Below are 22884 nucleotides of genomic sequence, written 5' to 3' on the forward strand. Positions count from 1 at the left end.
CTCTCTCATCATTGATGTTCCTCTCTCTCTCTCTCTCTCTCTCTCTCTCTCTCCCTCCCTCTCTCTCTCTTCCTCTCTGAAATCAATAAAAATATATTTTAAAAAATAATTATTATTACTTCTTCATATTCTGGAATAAAGCATCCTATTAAAACTTATATAATTCACAAGCATACTATTGGGAATGCCTTGGTAAATGCAATACATATTTCTCAGCACATTTGTTTATAGTCAGTATGATAATTTTGGTGGCACCCACTATGACACTGCTTCTTTCAGATATCGGAGCTACTGATCCACAAGCTCAACCAGAACTCGGTGCACTTTGAGCTGAAACCCGGGATCCAAGTCCTCGTCCACGCAGCACACTTAACAGCAGGTCAGTTTGCATGTCCCCTCTCTTTCCTAGTGGCTCTAGTAAAGGGGATTCTCAATCCTTTTATCATAACAAGTCTATATGGTGCTTCTCCTTATCAGAAAGGCAACAGAATAAAGTGCATTTTCTTAGTCCTGGTGAAAACCAATAATGATTCACCTAAATACATACTCCTCAAATAATAGCAAGTTTTATCTGAACAGAAATCTTAAAAATAAAGTTAATTCTACAAATAATATTTTTTCCTGGTATTTCTGCAAAACCATATTTTCAAATTATTCATGTTACAAATATTTTTTTAAAGTTTTGAGATACAGTAGTCAGTGGAAATACCTGGGACTTAGCAATTGTACAGGGCTGTAGCCAGGAATTGAATCCCAAGTTGGTCATGATCTTACAAATTAACTAATGTCATTGAGTTTCTGTCTCTTCACCTATAGAAGGTAGGAGGCAGAAACCCTCTTCCTAAGGCTATATAGAAGTCTCAATGATAATGCAGGTAATCCCATGTAAATAGAAATAGCTATCATTGGTTGTATCAATACTAAATTAAATTAATATTTATTGAGTACTTATTTTTGCAAATTACTTTGCTGGTACAGTAGGAAATGATCTTTGTCCCCAAAATACATATGATCTGGTTGTGATGGGGGCAAAGTTTGCTGTAGCAGTGGTGGTGGTGCTCTGGAGTCGGGGGATGGGCAGTGGTGGGGTATTTCAGTGAGTAACGTGCCTACATGCTCAGGTAGGGAGGCAAAAGGGCATACTTAAGCACTTAGAGTTTTCAATCTTGCAGCCAGACCAATGGTTTTCATCTTGGCCCCATCACTGACTCACTATATAGAACTTGAGAAGAGACTTTATTTCTCTGGGCCTTAGAGATGGCAGTAGCACCTATGTCAGTGGGATTGTGTGAGAATTGCATTAATTTAAGTAATGCACTTAGAGTAATGTCTGGCAGATAGTAAGCTATTGTGTGTGTTTTCGTTTTTACTCCTTATATTATTAACAAAGATGTATAGGAAATGTAAATCAGAAATAAATTATACCCAGTCAAAATGATACCGGATAGGATCTTGGAGAAGGTGGATGAATGGTTAGGATTAAATGCCAGAGAAATTCCAAGCACCAAAGCACCAAGGAAGGAACATGGAATAAGTGGGGACAAAGAGCAAGAGTTTCCAACTTTAGTCTCTGGTTTCCTGGAGACTCTGGAGCTGTGCCTAGGTCTATAGGAAGGCCAAGAAGGTTGGCCTCTTTTCTTTTTATATTGTATCTTTTCTTTTTATTATGATTTCATAATTTTTGTTAAAAAATAATCCCTCTGCCTTAAAAGAATGAATATTTAAAAGTCACTATTCCTGCCAATCTGGTGTGGCTCAGTGGTTGAGCGTTGAACTATGAACCAGGAGGTCACAGATTGATTCCCAGTCAGGGATGGATTGATTCCTAGTCAGGGCACAGGCCCAGGTTGTGTGCAGGAGGCAGCCAATCAATGACTCTCTCTCTCATCATTGATGTTTCTCTCTCTCTCTCTCCCCCTCTTCCTTCCTCTCTGAAATCAATGATAACAATTTTTAAGTCAATCTTCCTAAGCATGGGATATGGAGGTAGAGTGTGGAACTCTGCCAGGCTTGGCAGTGTATACTTCCTTTGCTGGGCTTTGGGAAGGCTAAGAGACCTTTGAGCAGAGGTATGGCCGATTCTGAGAGTCACTTGAGGAAGATGACTCATAAGAGGAAGGAGGGCTGAGTCAAGTTGATTTGTTATTCTACAGCTTGCTATCCTAATGCATCCAATGAACAGACATTTATTGAGTGCCTGCCTGCTCTGAGCCAAGCAGTGTTCTCTGAATGGAATAGTCTCTGCCTTCATGAAGCTTCCATCACAAGGGAAAGCTGGGCAGGAAGCAAATTAACAAATGTCATGTTTTGAATTATATTGCTGATGAAAATGCCCTGAAGAAATAAAGTGTAAGAAATCAGAACTATTAAGTAGCCCCTACTAGACCAACCCCTTAGCTAAAGGTCTGCCTACTTATCTCAGGGCATTTGATGATCTAACTTGGCCGTTTCCTACCAAGAAGGTTGACCTTTGGCCTTTGGTGAATAGTGGTGACTGACACATGACTGTTACACATAGCTGGTTAAAGCGAATGAACAATGTCCAGAAACATCATGCTAATAGCCATGCCACTGACAACTTTTGTCAAATCAGTAGAAAGTAACTACTTGCGATAGTTTTAAATGGGTTTACTGCACTGACCTGTGTGTCTCAGTGGTTAGAGCGTTAGCCTGCAGACCAAAGATCATGGTTTTGATTCCCGGTCAAGAGCACATACCTGGGTTGAGGGTTCGGTCCTTAGCCCCAGTAGGGGCACATGTGGGTAACCAACCTATGTGTCTCTCTCACATCCATGTTTTTCTCTCTTTCTCTTCCTTTCCCTCCCTCCTTTCTATTGTCTCTAAAAATCAATGGAAAAAATATCCTTGGGTTAGGATTAACCAAAAAACAAAAGGTTATTTGTTTATTTAATTTAAATGATGGTCCAATCTGTTTAGGGGGAAGACTGAACCTCATCTACTTCATCGCTTGGGAGGCAAAATTTGCTTTACAGCATGCTCACCTTCTAAATAAGCACTGTCTTCAGGCAGTATATTTTGCTTTCAGCTGGGTGCCTTGATTTCTTAGGAAACACTCCCCTGTTGTTTACCAGGGGCCTTTGTTAGAAAGGGGAGCATCACAGATCAGAATAGAGACCTAACCTACTTTCCCAGTCTATCATTCTGGAGGCCACTAACATTTCATTTGTTTCTTCTCCCAAACCTCTCGTCTATCAGTTATGTTATGTGCCTGGTTTTTATTGACCTCATTCACATCACATTCCAAAGATGGTCAGATGGTCAGATGATGTTGCTGAATTTGAAATCTTATCTCAAATGTTTCTTAAGGATGCTTTCCTATAATGACATCTGGCATAGAGCTGTGATCAAGCTGAAAAATAAGAATAAAAAAGTAGGTATTTAATTGAAACTAGTTTGGCCAGTGGCTTGGCCAGAGAAAGGGATAGAGCAAAGTCATCCATGAATCCATGTGGGAGAAAAAGCCCATTCCCCATAGCAATGACAGGTTTATTGTTATTGGTTTAAGCTCCAGGTGGCAAGGAATAATGCAAAATTTGGAAGATCTGGAAAATTTCCCTAACTAATGTTCATAGTTTATTCCATAGTGGGGAATTTGGAGAGCAGGGCTCAGATCTCTGGGAATAAGGACCGGCCAAAGGGAGGGATATTTCTGGGAGCTCAGGTAAGCACCCTGAGATTTGAATGAGAGCCCCCTGCAGTTTAGATATGTATGATGTGAGGTTGCCAAAGAATAAGGCAATAACAATACAGTTCAAGGCAGAAGCCCAATCTTAAACGGGGCCAATTTGGATAGAGTGAGAAAAATATTTGATTTCCAACCATTGTGGCTGTTTGAGGCTCTTCCCTGTTAGATTTAATAGTAGGACCTTTTGGCGTTGTAATTCCCAACCCAATCAACTGGCTTATTGAGCTTCCTGTTATGACTGGCTCAGGGTCTGGAGTAGATGTAGACTTGTATTGGAATAACTAGCTCTAGTTAGAAGAGTAAAGGAAAAGAATGTGAAGGGCTGACTCAATAACTTGGTCTTGGAAACTTCTGTTATGTTGAGTTTAGCCATGCTTGTCATAATAGTGTTAGAACTGGTGGTACCCACAGGTACCAGCTCACTCAGCCAGACTTCTATATACTAAAGACAATGTTTGTGTTAAGATTAGTATTTCAGTAATTGTGATAAAGAAGTAAAATATATGTGGGCCAAGTTGTCTGTTGGAGATTGTTACTAAGTTGGCTGCAACTGTATGATTTTTTTAAAAACTATTTGAACAGGGTGGTAGAGTATATCTACTGAGACAGTGGAGGGAGTTCCTTTGTACATAGAAGCTTGGCATGTGGGGTGGGGGAGTCAGTGCATTGAGACACTTGCCACAATTTCTTTTATTAAGTTAAAATGAACACATTCCTATTTATGGGTAGGAAGAAACCTGGGGAAAAGAAAAAACGAGGAAGAGTATTTGATGCAGATCTTTCACCTCAGTTACCTTTCCCTTCTTCTTTTCCTCCTGCAGCAGGCAGAAGAAAATACAATTTTTTTTTTCAAAAAAGGAAAAAGGGCCACTGTTTGCAACATTTCATGTCTCATAAGCAGGATTGCTAATACCTTCCCAGGGACCATTACAGCACACTGCTGCATTCCATTAATTGCTCAGCAGATGTTCAGCAGCCTTCTTTTAAAAATGTTTGAGCCAGAATATGTTGCTGGTGAAAGAGGCAATGCATAATTTGGTTTGTCTCCAAGGAAAAAGAACTGTCTCCTTTCAGGAATTTACTATCCTTATTTTGTGTCTCAAATTCAGCTCCCTGTTAAGTTTTATGGGAACACAAGGTAAGCATTTCCAGATACCTGGGTGTCATTAGAGATTGGATTGAGTTCGTTTCCCACCCCCGCTCTCATGGTCTATTGGGGAATTCATTAACTTTGATATCTAAGCTGAGCTAAACTTTGTTTTAGCAGTCCTTGTTTATTCTCAGCCATTCCTCTACTTCTCCATTTCTGTGCAATTACTCTTAAGACCGTACCACTCCTGACAGATATGTTTCTGAAATTCTCTTTGCAGAAAGGAGAGATGTGAAAATGTGTGAGAACGGGGAGAGAATGAGAAGGTGTTGTCGGGAAGTTTGAGGGAGGGCCATGGCCAGGGTGGCTCTCTTTGGCTTTTAGAACCTGGTGGTAGCTGGCATCGATGTTTAGCAGAAAAAGGCTAGGATGTTACAAAACAACCCAGTGAGTTGGAAAAGGGAGTAGACATCTATCAAGCTGGATGTTGGACTGGACACACTGGTGTTTTGACTGACGTGTACCTTTCCTCATTCTACTCCCAACTGGACTATTTCTCCCCCTTCTCCATCTGTCTATACCTCCTAAGTCTATTTTTATTTTAAGGCTCAACTCAATGCCAACATGTGCATGAATCTTTTCTAGAGACCTTTCCCTGGATTTCATCTATCCCTTGTCTGAGCTCACAGACAAGGGATAGGTGAAAATCTTTATTAAAATCTTTAAAATCTTTATTGTTGCCATCATCATCATCACTCTTATTTAACTTCTTAAGGACACAGTTTAGCATATCTTAATATTGTCTCCACCGTGGTACCCAACAGAGAACTTGCAACATATCAGGTGCTCAATAAATATTGCTTTATAAATAATTAGATGTATCTTCAGTTTCTAAGTTGAAGAGATATATTCAAAATCTCGTTCTCCAACTTACCTTCAGATTCAGTTTGTTTAATTTTGAACCTGTTCTATGAGATTCTGCGTCTTAACAAATAATTGATAAATGAATAGCCTAGCATTCATTTATCTAATAAACATCCAGGGAAAACCCATCTCTGTGTTTTTCTTGTGCCAGAATATGTAATTTATTACATATTATAATCATTGATATGCACATTGTGGGAAGGGGAAGGTTGAAGGACAATGAGAGTTCTGTATTCTGGAAGAAGAGATTCCAGAGACAACAGGAGTAGGGCAGGCTTGAGGGGCTGTTCCTGAAAGAGACTAAAGCAGGTGTAACTTATCGGCCATTATTTTCCTGCTCTGGCCCCTGAGGGGAATGTTTCCAATATCAGAGAGCACCCTCACTGCATGAAAGAGCTCAAGTCACACACCTTAGGGCGTACTATCCTCACTTTATCAGACAAGCTGGCCCTTCCTCATGTCATTTGTGACATCTCCCTTGAGTTCTCTCTCATCCATGCTTTTACCCTGCCATTTATTTATTTATTTATTTATTTATTTATGTGATTTGTACTTATTTATATTCTTTTTTTAAGAGCTATGATGTCATCTTACAGAGAGGGGTTTTTTTTTGTTTGTTTTTGGTTTTTTTTTTCCAGCAAGACTCACAGGAAGGCTCTGAAACTGCTGCAGAACATTTCATCTCTGTAGGTCCTTATGGAAAAAGAAACGTGGCCCGTTACAAAAATATCCCTAAAATGCCAATAATCTTCTCATGGCCTCTAATAGCTTGGAATTTACTCAAGGATAAGTTCCAGTTTAGATTTATTCCCTTGTTTATCACATGATCCTGTGCCTCACTTGTCATTGTTCCTTTAACACGATGGTTCATCCAGGGATATGAAATGAATTAGAACGCTCACTCACTCCACACGGGCTAGACATGAGGCACAAATACTAATCGCATGAAGCTTTACTCATTCTAAGTCAAGACGATGAAAAATAGTCCATATAGAAGGTTCAGTAGAGACGAACCTTCATGTTGAATAGGAGCTCACCAAAGGAAGGAAAAGGAAGCATACCCAGTGGGAGCGCTGTGTTGAGTGGAAGCACAGCGAGGTGATATATGGTTTATGTGTTGAGTGAGGCATAGTTGCACATGGTTTGGAACACCTAGATACGTGCTTTCAAATATTTCCCTTGGGTATATTTACTGAAGGTAAAATTATGAGTCGGGGAAAGAGAAAGGGATGACATTCAGGGAAGACAAATATGCCTTATATATTAACTTTGTTTATCATCCGTGCATGCTAGTGAGAAACCTTTTGTCAATGAAGCTTTGAGATAATAAAATATGATAAACATGGAAAAGGGAAGAAGGGGCAGGTGAAGGGATTTAAAAAATGGGTTTGGGCAACAATCCATAATCCTTTCTCTTTTTTAAATAAATTATTTACACATTTACAAGAAGTTTTCAACCCAAGTGGCAACAGGTGGTAATTTATTTGATGGGGGCGGGGGGTGGTTTAGGGGAAGGGGAGAAGAAACTTAAAACCTTGTTGATTCTTCCCTGGTAGAATAGATGAGATTCTTCATGAGAATAGACGTTGAAGAATGGGCTAGCATCTTATTTGAGAACATAAAACCTAACTAGAGTGATTCATACTAAATTACAAACAACAGCACCTCCAAGGTCATTTGCATTTCACAGGATTTATTTGTTGGGCAAATAACCTGAAACTTGGGGAACAGGACCTTTGCATCGAGGGACTAGAAGAGATGGAGCCCACAGGTTCCCTCAGTACATGTGGGATAAATGAAACCCTGTTTGTGGTTGGGGAGACTCTTTCTAACCCCGTGTAGCTCCCTGCTATAAAGACGCTGTTCCTACGCCTAACTCTGCATCACTGCTACCCAGGAAGATTCACAAAAGCAGAGATTTCTCAGGCCTCACCGCACACACACCCTGAATCAGAATCCCAGGGAGTGATATCTGGAAATCTGCAATTTTAGCAAGTTCCCAGAATGATGCCCATGCAGCCCGCCCTGCCCTTCACCAAGCTCAACAACCACTCTCAGGGAACATTCCAGGGACAGAAATTCATCTGCATAACAAGGAAAGGGGCCCATCTATCTCCAGCAATAAATCTGATTTATAACTCAGAGCATCCAGTAAAGCAGAGGCATGCTAAAAAAAAGGGGGGGTGGTGCTGTGATATTAAGAGTAGGAGGAAATTCGTCATCAACATTAAAATCTAATTTCTTGGCATATCTGGTGCCAACCTAATTGGCAGCCTGGGTAGACGACAGTGGGAGTAAGGGGAGAAAAATGAAGCATGTCTCTGGATCTGAGATAGACCACATCCATAATCTAGATGAATGGCAAAGGCCAGCCAAACGCTGTGGCCATGAAGCAGTTGACAAATGATTTGAGTCACACTAGAGTCTTAGTGGCAGATGTGCTTGGAGAGCCACGAGTTTTATGCAAGTTAAACAAATGATGTTTTCTAGATGCCGTTAATGTGCCAGTATGAGCAGAAAATGATCCATCCGCATCTCACTATATTTCTGCATGTCTTGGAGAATGAGGGTGCTCATCAACCCTCAGCTTTTCCGTGGGGTCACTGCCCTTCTGGAGTTTCTGAGACATACGCTTTTAAAAAGAGAAAAGTTAATATTTCTCAAGGGAAGAGCCTCAAATCCCAGGTTGAATTAAAAAAAATAATAATACACAGTAACTGCACCCACCCCCTCCCGTCTGTCTAGCAGTTGTCTTGTGTAAGCCGTTCTGTTCTAGGAAAACTGTCCTTTGTCAAGGGTATGTGTGGGTTTTTCATAAAACTGTTATCTCGGCCTCCATCATTGCTGCTGACTGGTTTAATTTCTTTTTCAGGTGTAATAAAAATGATAGTATCGCAGAGATATTAGAGAATTAATATTTCCAGGCTGCCGTTGCTCTCACTGGCTATGTTATGAGTAAATGTGGGAGGGGATACGGAAGTCAGAATTCCAGCCTAGGTCAGGGTACATTGTGAATCCCATGTGAGAGTTTCACACGGAGGAAGACCCCTGCCACTTAAGGTAGAATTAACATTGGTCACGAAGCTTTAGAAAATACAATATAATCTACGCCACATGGTTATAGATGCAGATGGCAGATTGTGGAGTTGTGGAGCTCTGAACTGTAAAGTGAAACAAATTGTTGCAGTAACATTTTCCATTTAGGGATGCAATTAGTACTAGTGAAATTCTTCCACAGCCAATAAATTGATCTGTCTCTTTAGTCTCTGGTTTTCTTATTATTTACACAGTTGTCATTTACAAGTCTTTTGTGACTAAAGTCATGCTAATTGTATTTTTCCCAAAACTAAGTACAGTTTTTTCCCCCTCTATAAATAATTAGGCTTTTTCACAGACACATAGACCCAGTGGCTTTTGCCAGTTATTGAGCTGTTGTGATGTTAATACAGTTTTTTTTTCTCCTCTATAAATAATTAGGCTTTTTTCACAGACACATAGACGCAGTGGCTTTTGCCAGTTATTGAGCTGTTGTGATGTTATAAGTAATAACAGATGTGAAGATATCTAAACATATCCCTATCCCCAGTGTAATTAAATGAATGTGATATTTCCATAAATGTGCCAGGGACCCGCAATGAGGTTGCTCCTTAGCTTCTAACAGAGTCTGTCTTCACCATTTTCTGATTCTCTGGCCTCATTAAAGGGCCTGAAATGAGGACAGGGTAACTGGCCTGAATTGGCCAAGCTTGAGGATGTATCTAGAAACTCTTGGGCAGAGGTGGTCAAGGGGGAGGGAGTGATCAGATGAACAACTCATGGGCAGTACACAAACATGCATCAGGATAGAATAAATGGTAGTTAGATGATACTGTTTCCCAAGGGGAGGGCAAGGCAGATAGTCAAGAAAAACTGGCAGTGAAAAAAAGAAGGCAGGAAAATACATATAAAATATAGAGAAGATTCCAGAACCTAGGAAAAGCTACCTCTTAAACACCAAGTTCCTTAAACCTAGAGTGGCCAAAACTGTTGGATTATATCTGTTGTGTCTGCATAAGCTTTAATAGCACTTCCTTTCATTTTCAAAGTGTTCTGGTTTAGAAGCGAACATTTATGGTCATCATACTTAGACCCTGCTACCCTACCAGTGGGGACAGAAGTCCAGAACAAGATAAAGAATTGGATAAAGTAGAATCCAAAGGTGAGAATTGCTCATTGGATATTTAACTAGTAGAAAGAGAAGAGTTTTGAGGAAAGAAGATATGCATAACCTATTGCTATGTAATCAAACACCAGGTATTCAGTGGCTTAACAATAAGCATTGTGTTGCTGCTTATGAGAATGTGAATCAGCTGGGTGGTTCTGTTCTGTGTTTATTGTGTATCTACAATCAGCTATGGATTGTTGGATAGAGAGCTCTATTGACCTTGGCTGGGCTTCCCCACATATTGGGGGTCAGTTAGATGTAAGCTGCTCTAGAATGGCCTCAGTTGGAATAATTAAACTCCCCTCCACGTGCTCTCTCATCCTTCAGCAGGCTTCTCCAGGCTTGTTCACACATGGCAGTGATGGGATTCTGGGAGGGGCAGAGAAAGAGAAAGTCCTCAAGGCCTGGAAGCTCACAATTGGCATACCATCACTTCCATTTCATTCCACTCCCAAATCACGTCATAATGTTAGCTCCGATTCAAGGGGTGAGGAAATAGATGTCACCTCTTGGTGGGAGAAGCTTCAAACTCAAATTGTACAAGGCGTGGACACAGATAGAAGTAGAGAATTGACCCAGCAACGCAATTTATCCATAGCCAGCTTGAACCACTGTTAGCAATAAAGACATGTATTTTTTGTTTTGTTTTGCTTTGTTTTCTTTTAGTGACCCAGAAAATATAAAGTTCAGGCACACACTAAAGACAAGGACTAGATGTTTTATGAGTAGCAGTAGGTGGGGCCTTCTATGTGGTACTCTCAAACACAGATGCATATGTAGCTTGTTACATATTCTGGGACCTACTCTCAGAAACTGATGTATGTTTTCTCAAGTGAACCCTTGGAAGCTGCTTTTTTACAAGTTCTCCACGTGATTCTATTCAGGCAGTCTGTTAACTCTACTTTGAGAAATTATTTACTTAGGAAGTAGGATTCTTCCTTGATTTTCAATCCTAGAAAACAAAGGCATCCTTCTCTTCCTCTCTGTTCAGCATGGTGATAAGCTTGGTCTTTGTGGTACCCATGGTTGTTACTAGTTGGCCAAGTGACCTCAACATCTGGTGACTAGATGTTCTTAGAGACTCATCCAAAGTTTAGAATTAGCAGCAGTGCTTCATGAGTCATTAGAGCTTCCCTGGGAATTCTCACTCAATCTGGCCTCCAAGGTCTTGGCTTCAATTCAGTAGGGCATAGCCATCCTTAAGACTCCCCAACTGGGTTGGATTTGAACCAGAGAGAAGGCCTATTGGCCAAGTGAGGGTGCTCTGTACATGTAAACCTTTCTGCACTCTAGATAATCTTTCTCTATATGCTCATACCATCTCAATTTCTAAAAAAGGTATTTCAGACCACATGGATTTTATGATATTCAAGGCATGTCACTAGAAGCCTGGCTTGGCTCTCTTTGGAGGAAAGAGAAAAAAAAAAGAAAATCAAGCTTTGGTGAACTTGCTTTTGCAACTTTTTGATAGCACCAACTTCTGGATTAGGGATGTAATAACAGTTCAAAGTGTCAGGGTCATAGTGCAGATAGACGCTCTCTAAGAAAGTCTCTTGGATAGAATGAGAGTGAATACAGACAGCAACAAGGGTTTTCTGCACGGCTTTCCTAGTCACGGTGTGGACTTTAAAACTTGGAAATAACCATACAAAGAGCCAAGGCTGCAGCAAAGGGGAAAGTGGTGCTCAGGAGGAGGCATTTCCTAATGTGTTGTGTGGAACATGGGTCTGTGGTCTAATGAGTGTGTGAAACTCTAAAGTTAAATTAGTTTTGTTCATGCAAGATTGCTGTGAACTTTCAACATAATACACTCTTGAGCATCATGAATCTCCAAGATGGGGGATGCCCATCTAACACTTCTAAAAAGTATTTGACCACAGAACTCTTTCGTCATCTCTCAGGGCTGGTTTTCTATAGAATACACTTTCAGCTATATGGTAGCAATGATATGATGATATTAAAAACTAGAAGCCCAGTGCACAAAATCGTGCATGGGTAGGGTCCCTATGCCTGGCCAGCTATCAGGACTGATCAGGTTCCCTGCCTCACCACCTCCCTGCCTCCCTGCCTCCTCTTTCCCTCACCACCCGCACGCCGCCACTGCATGGTTCCCCCTGACTCCTCGCCTCCTTGCCTCCACTGCTGGTCACCCTCCATGTTCTGTGCCACCCCCTGGTATCAGCGCACGTCATAACAAGCGGTCATATCAAACTTCCGGTCTCCCAAACTCCCAAGGAGACACTTTGCATATTAGCCTTTTATATATATAGATATTGGGCATGCCTGGCCGATGTGGCTCAGTGGTTGAGCTTCAACCTATGAACCAGAAGGTCAAGGTTTGATTCTTGGTCAGGACACATGTCTGGGTTGCGGGCTCAATCCCCAGTGTGGGGCATGCAAGAGGCAGCCCCATCAATGATTCTCTTTCATCATTGATGTTTCTATCTCTCTCTTTCATTTCCTCTCTGAAATCAATAAAAATATATTAAAAAATAGATACTGGGCATGTACCAGACATTATGCTAAGGCTTTAAAGATATTATCTTACTTTATTCTCACAACTTTCTAAAATAAACATGTTTTATCTCCATTATGTAGATGAGGAAACTGAGATTCAGTTTAAGCCACTTAGCCATAAGTGGAAGAGAATCTGACTCCACAAAAGGGACCATATCTATCAATTCACCCTAAATGTGGAATTTTGACTTTGCTCTCACACATGCAATCTGTGAACATTTATTTAGCTCTCACTATATACCAAGACTATGGTTATTACTGTAAGCATGGCTATTATTATAATCAATCTAAGTGTTCATGCACAGAAGGTGAAACTTCGGTGCATTTCTGAGGTCCTCATGGGATTTTAGAACTGTGTTTGCCAGCACCCACACTGAGAAACGTCCGGTGACTTGCAGTGCTGTCCTGTCCTTGTTGCTCTGTGCATGAATAATGGCAGATAAACTGCTCAGCACTTTCCCCTCTGCTTCCACCTTGTTTATGCTGCAATTGGAGAGGGATTAAGTTTTGCTAATTCCACACAACAAGCTAAAGCCCATTTATCACAATTTTCCATTCCTCAGCAAAACATACAAACGCACCTAAGTGTTGGGCAAACTAAGACATGCAGCTGCTGTTGTGTGGAGCAATAATGGCTTGTTTATATGCAGGCGCAGCTCAGCAAGAAGAATACAGAGGGCAATGGTATCGGTCTCCCTCCCGCCTCTGCCTGCTGCGTCTGCTTGCCCCCTGGCCTGCCTCTGTGAAGTGCGGAACGGGTGGGAGAGGGAGAGGAGGGGGTTTTAGAACATGGGACACAGAAGCTCATTTCCCAAAATAATGTGCTAATTACTAAGCAGTATTAATGCCGCTTGCTTAGGAATGTGGATTTGAGTGGGAGTGGTTTAGAATTGGAAGAGTTAAGCTAGAGATGGGGGAAGGGAAGGAGAATAGAGTCCGTGTGTGTGTGTGTGTGTGTGTGTGTGTGTGTGTGTGTGTGTGTTGGCTTTCTGTCTTAGAGAGAGGCTAGCCAAAGTAATTTCTTCTGTTCAGCTTTTCATTTATTTCAAATGCCAAACCTTTAAAACAGGCTTAAGATTCTTCCTAGTTATAGTACAACACTGATATCCTGCTTATTCTAAAAGAGCTGTCAGCTAGGAATTAGAAGTTTAGCAAATAACCTGCCTCTAACCATCCTAACCATCTTCGTCCTCTCTGGGTCTCCATTTGTTCCCAGTAAAGTCAAGGTTTGCATTAGAAGATTGCCTTTAAAATATCTTCCTATTATTATTTCCTTAATCGTGATAATGTGGAGAGAGCAAGAGACCTTATCTTTTAGAGTTGTATATGAATTTGTAAGGTAGCTGAGATTTGCTTCAAAATAATCCAGTGGTTGGGGGTTGTGGGGAGTGGATGGAAGGTAGAAAGGAAAAGATAATAACGTCGATTTATGGTCATGGAAACAGGTGGTGGATCCATGAGACTTCATTTCTCTAGGCACACATAATATGCATATATACACATATATACAGATATGTGTGTATACATGTCATCCAAGTTTCAACATGTATGATTTTAAAACTTAATATTTTAACTTGTGCCATTTGTTCATTTACTTCTTGTGCTGTTGTTCTTGCCTTAATTCTCTGTCTGAAAACTATCTTTTAAAATTTCTTCTATCCATCACTGAAATGCAAGCCCAGGGTTGAATATATATGAAGTGTGTGTGTGTGTGTGTGTGTGTGTGTGTGTGTGCACGCGCATGCGCGCACATGTTTGGCGAGTGTGTGATAAATGACTTGGAGTCAAGTCTTATTTCTTCCACTAACTAGTTCTGAGCCCTTTGGAACAACATTAACCAATGGGAATCTCATCGTTTTATCTGTTCAGTGGAGACCATAGGTCCTGTCTTCCATTTGTGAGTCAATGTTGATGTCTGTGACTAACAGAGGTGTTCTCTGCTCTGATTTGGGTGGGAATTCTGAAGTATTTCTGGACTCCTTTGCTGATGGCATTGTGCTTTCTAAGTACCTGAAAGAGACCTCTATTCTATGATTTCCAGCTGAAGCCACATGTGCCATGGCTGTTCCCCTGCATCTTCCACACACAGATCTGCAGACTCACACCTCACAGCTTAAGTGCTGCTTGACTTACAGAGAAGAGAGAATCACAGGGGTGCCTCATCTTAGTGCTTCCTAAAGGCTGATTCTACTAACACAACTGAGCCTGTTTTCTGGGAAAGAGGACTTGACTTTGTTTTTCACCAAATGATTTGGTGTATGGAGTATACTTCACAATACATAGGGGTTATTGAGTGGCTGGGCTGTTATCCTACAACTAGAGGCCCGGTGCACAAAATTCGTGCACTCGGGGTGTGTGTGGGGTAGGGGGGCGTCCCTTAGCCCAGTCTGTGCCCTCTCACAGTCTGGGAGCCCTCAGGGGATGTTCAACTGATGGCTAAGCTGGCAGGCAGTTGGACATCCTTAGCACTGCCCTGGAGGCGGGAGAGGCTCCTACCACCACTGCTGCACTCACCAGCTGTGAGCCCAGCTCAGGGCTCTGGCTGAGCAGCACTCCCCCTGTGGGATCGCACTGACCACCAGAGGGCAGCTCCTGCATTAAGCATCTGCCCCCTCGTGGTCAGTGCATGTCATAGCGACTGGTCGTTCCACCATTCAGTCTATTTGCATATTAGCCTTTTACTATACAGGATAACCAGACAGCCTAGAGCAGCCTCGAGCTTGTCAGAGATCATCCATATTACAGTTACCTGCTCTTGAACTTTAGTGACCAAAACTTTGCACTTTTGGCCCTTAACAGAGAAAAGCCAGAGAAAGTGGTGCTTAAAGGTCACCCACATTTTTGAGTATCAGGCTTTGCTTCAATTGATGGACATTAAAAGGTCAGCACTCAGGCTTCCAAGGGGTACATGTTGCTTGTCTTTTATGCTTGAGCTATGCTATTTTTGCAAAATGTCAGTTTTCAAGAGAGCGAAATTTAATTGGAAACAAAGTTTTAAAGTACAACAGGTTTGACCCTGAGATGGAAGAGGTTTGGGAGTGGAAAGAGATGTTCCCTGGACCTGCACTCTAAGGGCAAGCTCCGGGTGGGAGAATCTTCTATGGCAGCAAAGGCATCTGTTTAGTCCGAGAGGTAAATTCCACTCACCTAGAAGGCCGCTGCTTCCCAGCACAAGCTGTCAGGGCTTCCAGAGGTTTAGAAACCACACCCATTGCACACCCCTCCCCCAGCCCTTGAGATATATTCACTAAGCTACCAGTTTTCTGTGTGTAAAAAACATTAGCTTGTTCTGTGACTACTTTTCAGTTCTTCCTTTCACATAACAATGACTGGGATAGCAGTGAGAAAAAAATGGATAATTCATATACATATTCCTTTGGTAGATTTTCTGATTATCTGCATTGCTAAGAAGGAAATGCTTGCATTCAAATTATAGGAAAATTGGCTAAGTATATTATTATAAATATTGATTAGAAAAAATAGCGGCAGCAGTAGTGATAAAAGCTAATATTTATAGAAGATTCATATGTGCCCAGCACTGTTATCAGTGCTTTGCATGCATTAACTCATTAGATCCTGACCAAAGCCCCATGAGATATGCACTGCTGTTCTCATCTCAGCCCATGAGGCACATTAAGTTGAAATGACTTGCCCAGGATCCCACACCTTGCTCGTGGTGGGGCTGGCCTTGAATCCAAGTAATCTGGCTTCACTGCCCCTCTACGGCAGGCCAGCTGGAGCATTCTGGAGGCTGGGACAGGCTCTGACACACCCATGTGTCAGCTGTGTGACGTGCATCTTGTATGCAGGTCCCACAAGGTTTTCTGGGACTCCCCCTGCCTCTAGGTGAGCACCGTGAGCCTCCCACGGAGTCCCGCCTGCCTACATCCCTGCTCATGCCCATGCCTTGCTTCCCCCAGCCCCACTGATCGACCTCACCCCGACCCACAGTGGATCCGCCATGCTGATGCTGCTCTCCGTGGTGTTCGTGGGGCTGGCCGTGTTCGTCATCTACAAGTTTAAAAGGTACGTGTGCCTCTGTCCTTGGCTCCCTGCCCACTTCCTTCTCCGGGACAGGTTCAGAAGCACGTGTCGCACGGGATGTCCGTCTCCCGTGCACGGCAGTGATGGTTTCTGTTAATGTTTTAGGAAGATCCCCGGGATTAATGTTTATGCCCAGATGCAAAATGAGAAAGAACGGGAGATGGTCAGTCCAGTCAGTCCCACTGAAAGCAGGCCCCATATCTCTCAGACTGAACTGAGGAGGCCTGGCCCGCTGATAGATGAGAAGGTGGAATCCCAGCTCATAGGTAAATGATTCCCAGTAGCTGTCAGCCCTTCAGCCTGAGTAGTCAGCGGCTGACTCTCTCTCTAACCCCTTTCTGGCTTGACATAACCACTGTTTTCTGCGCTAACATCCCTCAGAGAAGCAGCTAAGATACCTCCTTCCTTGCTTCCTCCCCTTGGAGTGAGGGAAAAAGCCTTCCTGCTCCTGTCTAGTTGCCCCCCTCCCCCTCGTGGCTTTGTTCCTCTTTTTGCAAAACCCCTTGCTAAAACGTTGGGCTATAAGCTTTCTTGGGCAAAGAGCAAAACATTGGCTCTGACAAGACTCGGGAAGGGCTGGCCCCAGAGGCTGGCCCTGGTGGCCTGGAGGGCCGGGCAGGGTGTGAGGGACGGGGTACGTGACGACCAGAACAAGATATGGCAGCCTCACCTTGAGACCGCTTTAAGGAGGGCATCCTGCCCTAGAGGAGTGACAGCCCGATCACCCTGGGATTTTTTAAAAAATCTAGCAGTCATCTAAAAATCGTCCCCCAGAAAACACGGAACCTGTGAATTTTAAGGACAAGAGGCACCAAGTTTGTAGAACAGCCCAGGAGTGGGCTTTCCTGAGAGAGCTACTGGAGGGTTAGATGGGCAGCTCTCTTTCTCCTTTTTCCCTGCCCCCTTCCAGAAGTGTTAAAGTGGACTTTGTCATATATCAGTAGAGCCTGTGACGTAAGCATGCACATCCAACAGCTAGGAATAGAGTCTCCAGGGTGACTGCGAGACCCTCTTATTTATGGCAGAGAAAATTTCCCAAGAAGTTAGACAAATGCGTGAGGCCACCGTTGTGACCCATTTCTCTTCTTGTTTCCTCCTGTCTGTTGGCAACAGGAGTTGAAGCCGTAACTGTTCCCACCTAGACCCTGCAATGCTGACTCCGACGGATAAATTACTATGTAACCATTCATGCTTCACTCTAATGTGATAATGCCAAGCCACCTAGCAGGCCCTGATAAGATTGTCACTTGGGGGAAAAACGAGTACCTAAATGAAAACATCGCCCTGTCTTTAAACCGATAGTGGACAGCCCCGTGGCTGTGTTAAGGGGAAATTTAAATGCAATGACTGGCTGGTGCTGGAGGTAATAATAACCACTGCAGCCACGGAGGGTGTCCGGTTTTCACAGCGCGCTCTCTTTTATCTGGGGAGACAGGGCGATAAATGCGTAATTGCTTTGGGTTGGAAAGAAAAAGGCCTTTCTGTCTGCAAGCCCAGAGAGGCGTTCACCCTGTGTATTCACTGCTGGAGCTTCCAGGTTGCCTCTTGGTGGGTCATTTGGTTTTCAATCCCATTTTCACGGGGAAAGTAGCCCTCCCTCCCTCGCCAGGACATTGCAAAGTCTCTGACACCTTTCTGTTTCCAGTGTCATTAAATGAGTAAGTGTTACACGTTTTCTCTTAGGAGAGTAGCTTTACCCTCCCCTCCCTCCCCTTCTGCTCAACCTGGTGACTCATCTCTCCGATTGCAAAGAGCAAGACACGCCACTCCACCTTCAACGCCAAAGCGGGGATCTGCTGGGGCACACTTTGCAATTTAAGGAAAACCCCCAGAGGCTCCAGGCGACCTGCTTGCCACCCATCAGGAAAGAATTTCGCTCTTGTCAAGTGCATCACCCTTCATGACCACTAACTCTGTGTTTTCTTTCTTTCCTCTGTTGTTCTGTTTCCTATTTTGCCAGGAAGTATTTCCATAGTTGCTGAGAATCAAAGCACAAACGAAATCCCTACCTATGTAAATGTTTGAATGGAGGACGCCAGTAAAAACAAACAAACCAAACAAATAAAGTAAAAACAATCCAAATCCAAACAAACAAATACTCACTGCATCGGGACTTTTTAATTCTCCAGACACAGATGACAAGGGTTGTTAGCTTTAAGCCTGTGCATGTGGATGGTACCTTGAGAACACGCTCGGAGGGGCAGTGGACAGGTGCTCTTTTCATGGAAAAACACTCCCCTCCCCCTCTCTTCTCTCTCTTTTTCTGATCCGTCGTGTTTGTAGAAAATTCCTAACATGTACAGGCCAAGGAAATCTGCATGCATTTTTGGAACTCTTCTTGGCTCTAGATTTCACAGCTATTTCAGCTCTACCGGCTGATGGGTGGGTTAGCCACCCCAGTCCCTTTTCACAAGACACCAGGACATGCACAGAAGTTTGAAACCCTGAGCTATTTCTCTGTTCCATCTTCCTTATTGCCATGTCCACTTCCAAGTTATCTGGTGGCTGTGTTGGCCAGCAGTGGCCACAAGGCTGCTTTCTGCATCCTGTGTGGCCATGGGGATAAAGCTCTGAGTTGAAGTTCCCTGTATGCAGGCAGAGTAGGGAAGGACAGCTGGCAAGGGCAAGCATGTCAGAAGTGGACTTGTGTTTTCTGTTCAGCCTTTCTGGTTATGACTATTTCCCTTGCAGCTTTCTTTACTCCTCCTCCAATTTATAAGGAAAACAGAATCTTAGTTACCCATGGATCTGCCTTCCCATTTGTTTGCTGTCCCTGTGGTCATGATCTGTAGATGTCTTTGTATCTCTCCCTCCCAGTCCCCAAGTTACCCTTCACCTGTTCCTGCCTTTTCTTCCCAAACATGTTGCTAGATTCTGGACCTTAACCCTGACATTCCCTAAATACTGGCCTAGCCTCTGCCACCCCTACCTCCACCGCCCACAAGTTCCTCGTCACTGTCAATTTTGGACACTCCCAAGCATGCCAGCTTCCGTACTCACTGACCAACTGCATCCTGCCTTGCAGGGTTCAGCTTCATGCACCCTCTGTCTCCTCCTCTTCCAAATACCCTTGTCCTCTCCCACCTGGACACATACCATGTGTGTGAAAGAGTTGGTATGTCTGCAAAGCAGTTCAAATCTGGCCATGTGCATTGGCAAAGAAAGCATTCCGATGAATGGTGGTATCCTCACACCCTCATAAAATTCTCGTGCAGGCAGGCTTTAGAAGATTCTTGTGAGAAATGTTTTGAACATGTTACTGTATGGCAGGGCAATTTCCTTCTGTGATGGTTGCTGTACCAGTATTTCTTGTCTCCCAGTAGAGTAAAAATGTTTGTAAAATAAAACCGTTTTCAGCAGAAGAAGCAGGTTAATGGGTTCAATGTTCAAGGTCTGAAAATATATAGAGGTCTTGTCTTACATGAGGATGAGATTTTGATTGTATAAGATGATCCCAGCCGTTTCACTTGCGTGCTCCCAGATCTCTGAGTATCATAGGATTGGCAAAGGCAACATGAATAGCATAAAGGGGAGGGGTTAGCCCACTAACTAAAGCGATTGGCTCAAAGCATGAAGAAATTCCAGTTTTCCCCGGGCAATCAGGAGAGAAGGCCCTGAGAAAGAAGGAAACGAGAGTATGTCCAGCAGAAGCCCTTGGAATATTCTGGAATGGGCAAAGCCCACTCTAAAATTCAGGAGAAAACAGTTTTGAAAAACTACTCAAAGCGCAGCCTCCTTCTTGCTCAACAACAGGGTATAACAGGGTTCTGGTTGTCCTAAAGATCCTGAGGACCCCGGCCCTTCGGTAGCCCAGGCAGAGGAAGACTAGCAAAGCTGATGTTAGAAGTTAATCAAGCAGAAATTTTTATGGTTGAAGATGCCCTCTATGAATTTGGGAAATGGATTGTGCCTGAGGTGGCTATCTATTTGTAGAAATCAATTGCTCCCTGACCTGCCAGGCTTCCTATCCCATAGGAAACATCCTCATTGATCCTCTTCAGTTGGAGCCTCCCAAATTTAATCTGGAAGACCAAGTGTTTGGGAACCAAAAGAGGCCCAGGGAGTCCTCAGAGTTGCAGTTGTGTTCATTTTAATTGGAAAATGATGAAAAAGGAACTAACACTCAAATCGAGCACAGTGCCTTGCCTAGAGTATCTATAAAGATGGTTATTTGTTGAAGGAATAAATGAATGATGACATGAGAAGACATAGGGAAGAATGGGCTTGTAAGTCCTAACGAAGAGCAGAGGTGGGCATGAGATGCTTGGAATTCTGGGAAGTGACCAGAGATGGCCAGTTCTAGATGCAGCATCTCCCAGGTCCTCATGTGCCTCTCTTGCCTGTAGGAGATTCAAGAGGCAAGGTACTGCTCAGTAGGAATCTCATTGTTCTTAAAATCTAGCTCCCTGTTTCTCAAAGTGTGGTACTGGACTAGCAGTATCAGCATCACCTTGGACCTGTTAGAATGCCAGTTTGGGGTCCCCACCCCATCTCTACTGAATCAGAAACTCCAGGGATGGAGCCCATCAATCTATGTTTACAAGCCCCTCAGGCAATTGGGAAGTACACTGAAGTTTGAGAACCACTGTTCTAGGCCATTCCAGCTCAGTCCCCGAAGAGAACTTAGTAATAACAGTCTATAGTTGGGAGGGACCCAAGTGCCTACCTACTTGCTAACAGCAGGTGCAAACACAAGGCAGAGTATGGTGGGCTTGAGGCCAGAAGAGTGGGAGGGAAGGGATAGATGTAGAGGGTAAGATTCAGGGCAAGATAAAAATCTGACATCACAATGTTTTCCAAATCTCAGAAGGCAAGCTGTGCATGCCCTACCCTGAACTACCCAGCCCACATTTTCTCCCTTGCCTTATTCCTAATTGGGTTCCCTGTCCAAAATGCAGAGGTTTGCTTTGCTTTTTTTTCTTCAGAAGTTCAAAACAGCAACTTTGAGAGCAATGGGGTGCTTGGCAGCTGTTCTGTGTTTTTCCAGGATTCCAACTGAGCATTGAAATCCCTCATTTGCCAACTTATTTTTATAGGAAGCCAATTTAAAAAAGAAATAAAGTTTTCTTATAGTATTGGAACTACTTCTAATTTTCAAATGACTTTTTTGATGTATTTTTTTTGTTAAATACTATGTAGTGTAATGTATAATTGCTCTTGTTTATTGCTTTTACAATCATATTTATTAAACAGATAATGTCTCTAAAGTCTTGGTTTCAAGGTGTTTATTTTATCCCAAACCTTAATATTCAGTCTTGATATAGAAGTGATCTACCTCCTTGTTTCTCAAAGTGTGGTACTGGACCACACCTGGAGGATTTCGTAAAGGCTAATTTTATGAGATTATAGTAAAGGTCACAGGCTGGAAGGGTGATTGATTGATTGATTGATTGATTTTTCTCTTGTTTTGTTTTTTGCTAACAAAGTAGAATATATTCTACCACCTGAATTCTGTCTACATTTCAGTTGACTATATAATGTTTCCTGCTTTATTCTATTTAAAAATCACTCCAAACTGGTTACTTTGAAATATGTAACCTGCTCATTAGAAGTGATTATTATGGAACAAACCCATTCAAATTGTTCATAAGCTTGGAGTTACTGAAGGACCAAACCTGCTTGAAATGAACTTGGGGAATGGTAAAGGCTCCCATGGTAGTGTGAAATTGCCTTTGAACCTGGAATTAAGAGAGCGGCGTTCTCCTTCTGGCTGTGCCAGCTGTGTGACTTTGAGCAAAGCTCTTCAACATTCAAAAACTTTAGTGTCCTCATGCATCTCATTTGAAGAACCAAGACACCCAGCTTTGATATTCTGAGTAGGCGAGTCATTCCTGAGAGTCTCAAATAGCTGATTTAAACTGGGTGGATTGGCCTCGTGGCTTGCCTAACACATCTCTGCTTGGGCAATGTTTTGCCTTTATATTTGATTGAAATATGTGTGTAGGCACATAACATCCTCCTTAGCCTTCCCATAGAGTCATGAGGCTCAGCATGCAGGATTCCTGTTGTTGTCAGGTGGCCTTTAACCTTTCCTTCCCACAGGTTAAATCTGCCTTCTGAACCTTCCTTCTCTTCCAGGCCAGAGCCTGTGCCGCTCTTCCCCACCAGGAGCAGTTTGTCTCCTGTGTCCCTGAGGGTCCAGGCAGTCAAGCAAAATCCTCGCTAGAGATTTCAAACAGAGGGGATTTGATACAGGGAGTTTTTTGCTTGAGTAACTGAATAGCCAAGATGCCAAAAGCGGGAAAGGGAGATGACCCCACGTTTAGCATCAATAGGAAGCCTTTACCTTCCCTGGGCTGGAAGGACACAAGGATTCCCAGAGGCCAGGACCTAGGACCACCAGGTGAAGGAAGGATGTGTCTGGCAGTTGTTGGACCCATGGAGGAGACACGGAGGACT

The 22884-nt window shown here is 43.0% G+C and overlaps 1 protein-coding gene across 1 annotated transcript in view; it reads left to right on the forward strand.

Moving 5' to 3' along the window:
- SORCS1 (sortilin-related VPS10 domain containing receptor 1) overlaps positions 1-21692 on the forward strand; it is a 236399-nt gene extending 214707 nt beyond the window's left edge. Inside the window, exons 23-26 of the mRNA XM_005878302.2 lie at positions 280-379; positions 16362-16467; positions 16591-16751; positions 18446-21692. Of these exons, the coding sequence (XP_005878364.1) occupies positions 280-379; positions 16362-16467; positions 16591-16751; positions 18446-18510 (432 nt within the window). The 3' untranslated portion in view covers positions 18511-21692. The remainder of the gene's footprint in view (positions 1-279; positions 380-16361; positions 16468-16590; positions 16752-18445) is intronic.
- Positions 21693-22884: the final 1192 nt, after the last annotated feature.

Source organism: Myotis brandtii, unplaced genomic scaffold (genome assembly GCF_000412655.1).
Source record: "Myotis brandtii unplaced genomic scaffold, ASM41265v1 scaffold550, whole genome shotgun sequence".
NCBI lineage: Eukaryota > Metazoa > Chordata > Mammalia > Chiroptera > Vespertilionidae > Myotis > Myotis brandtii.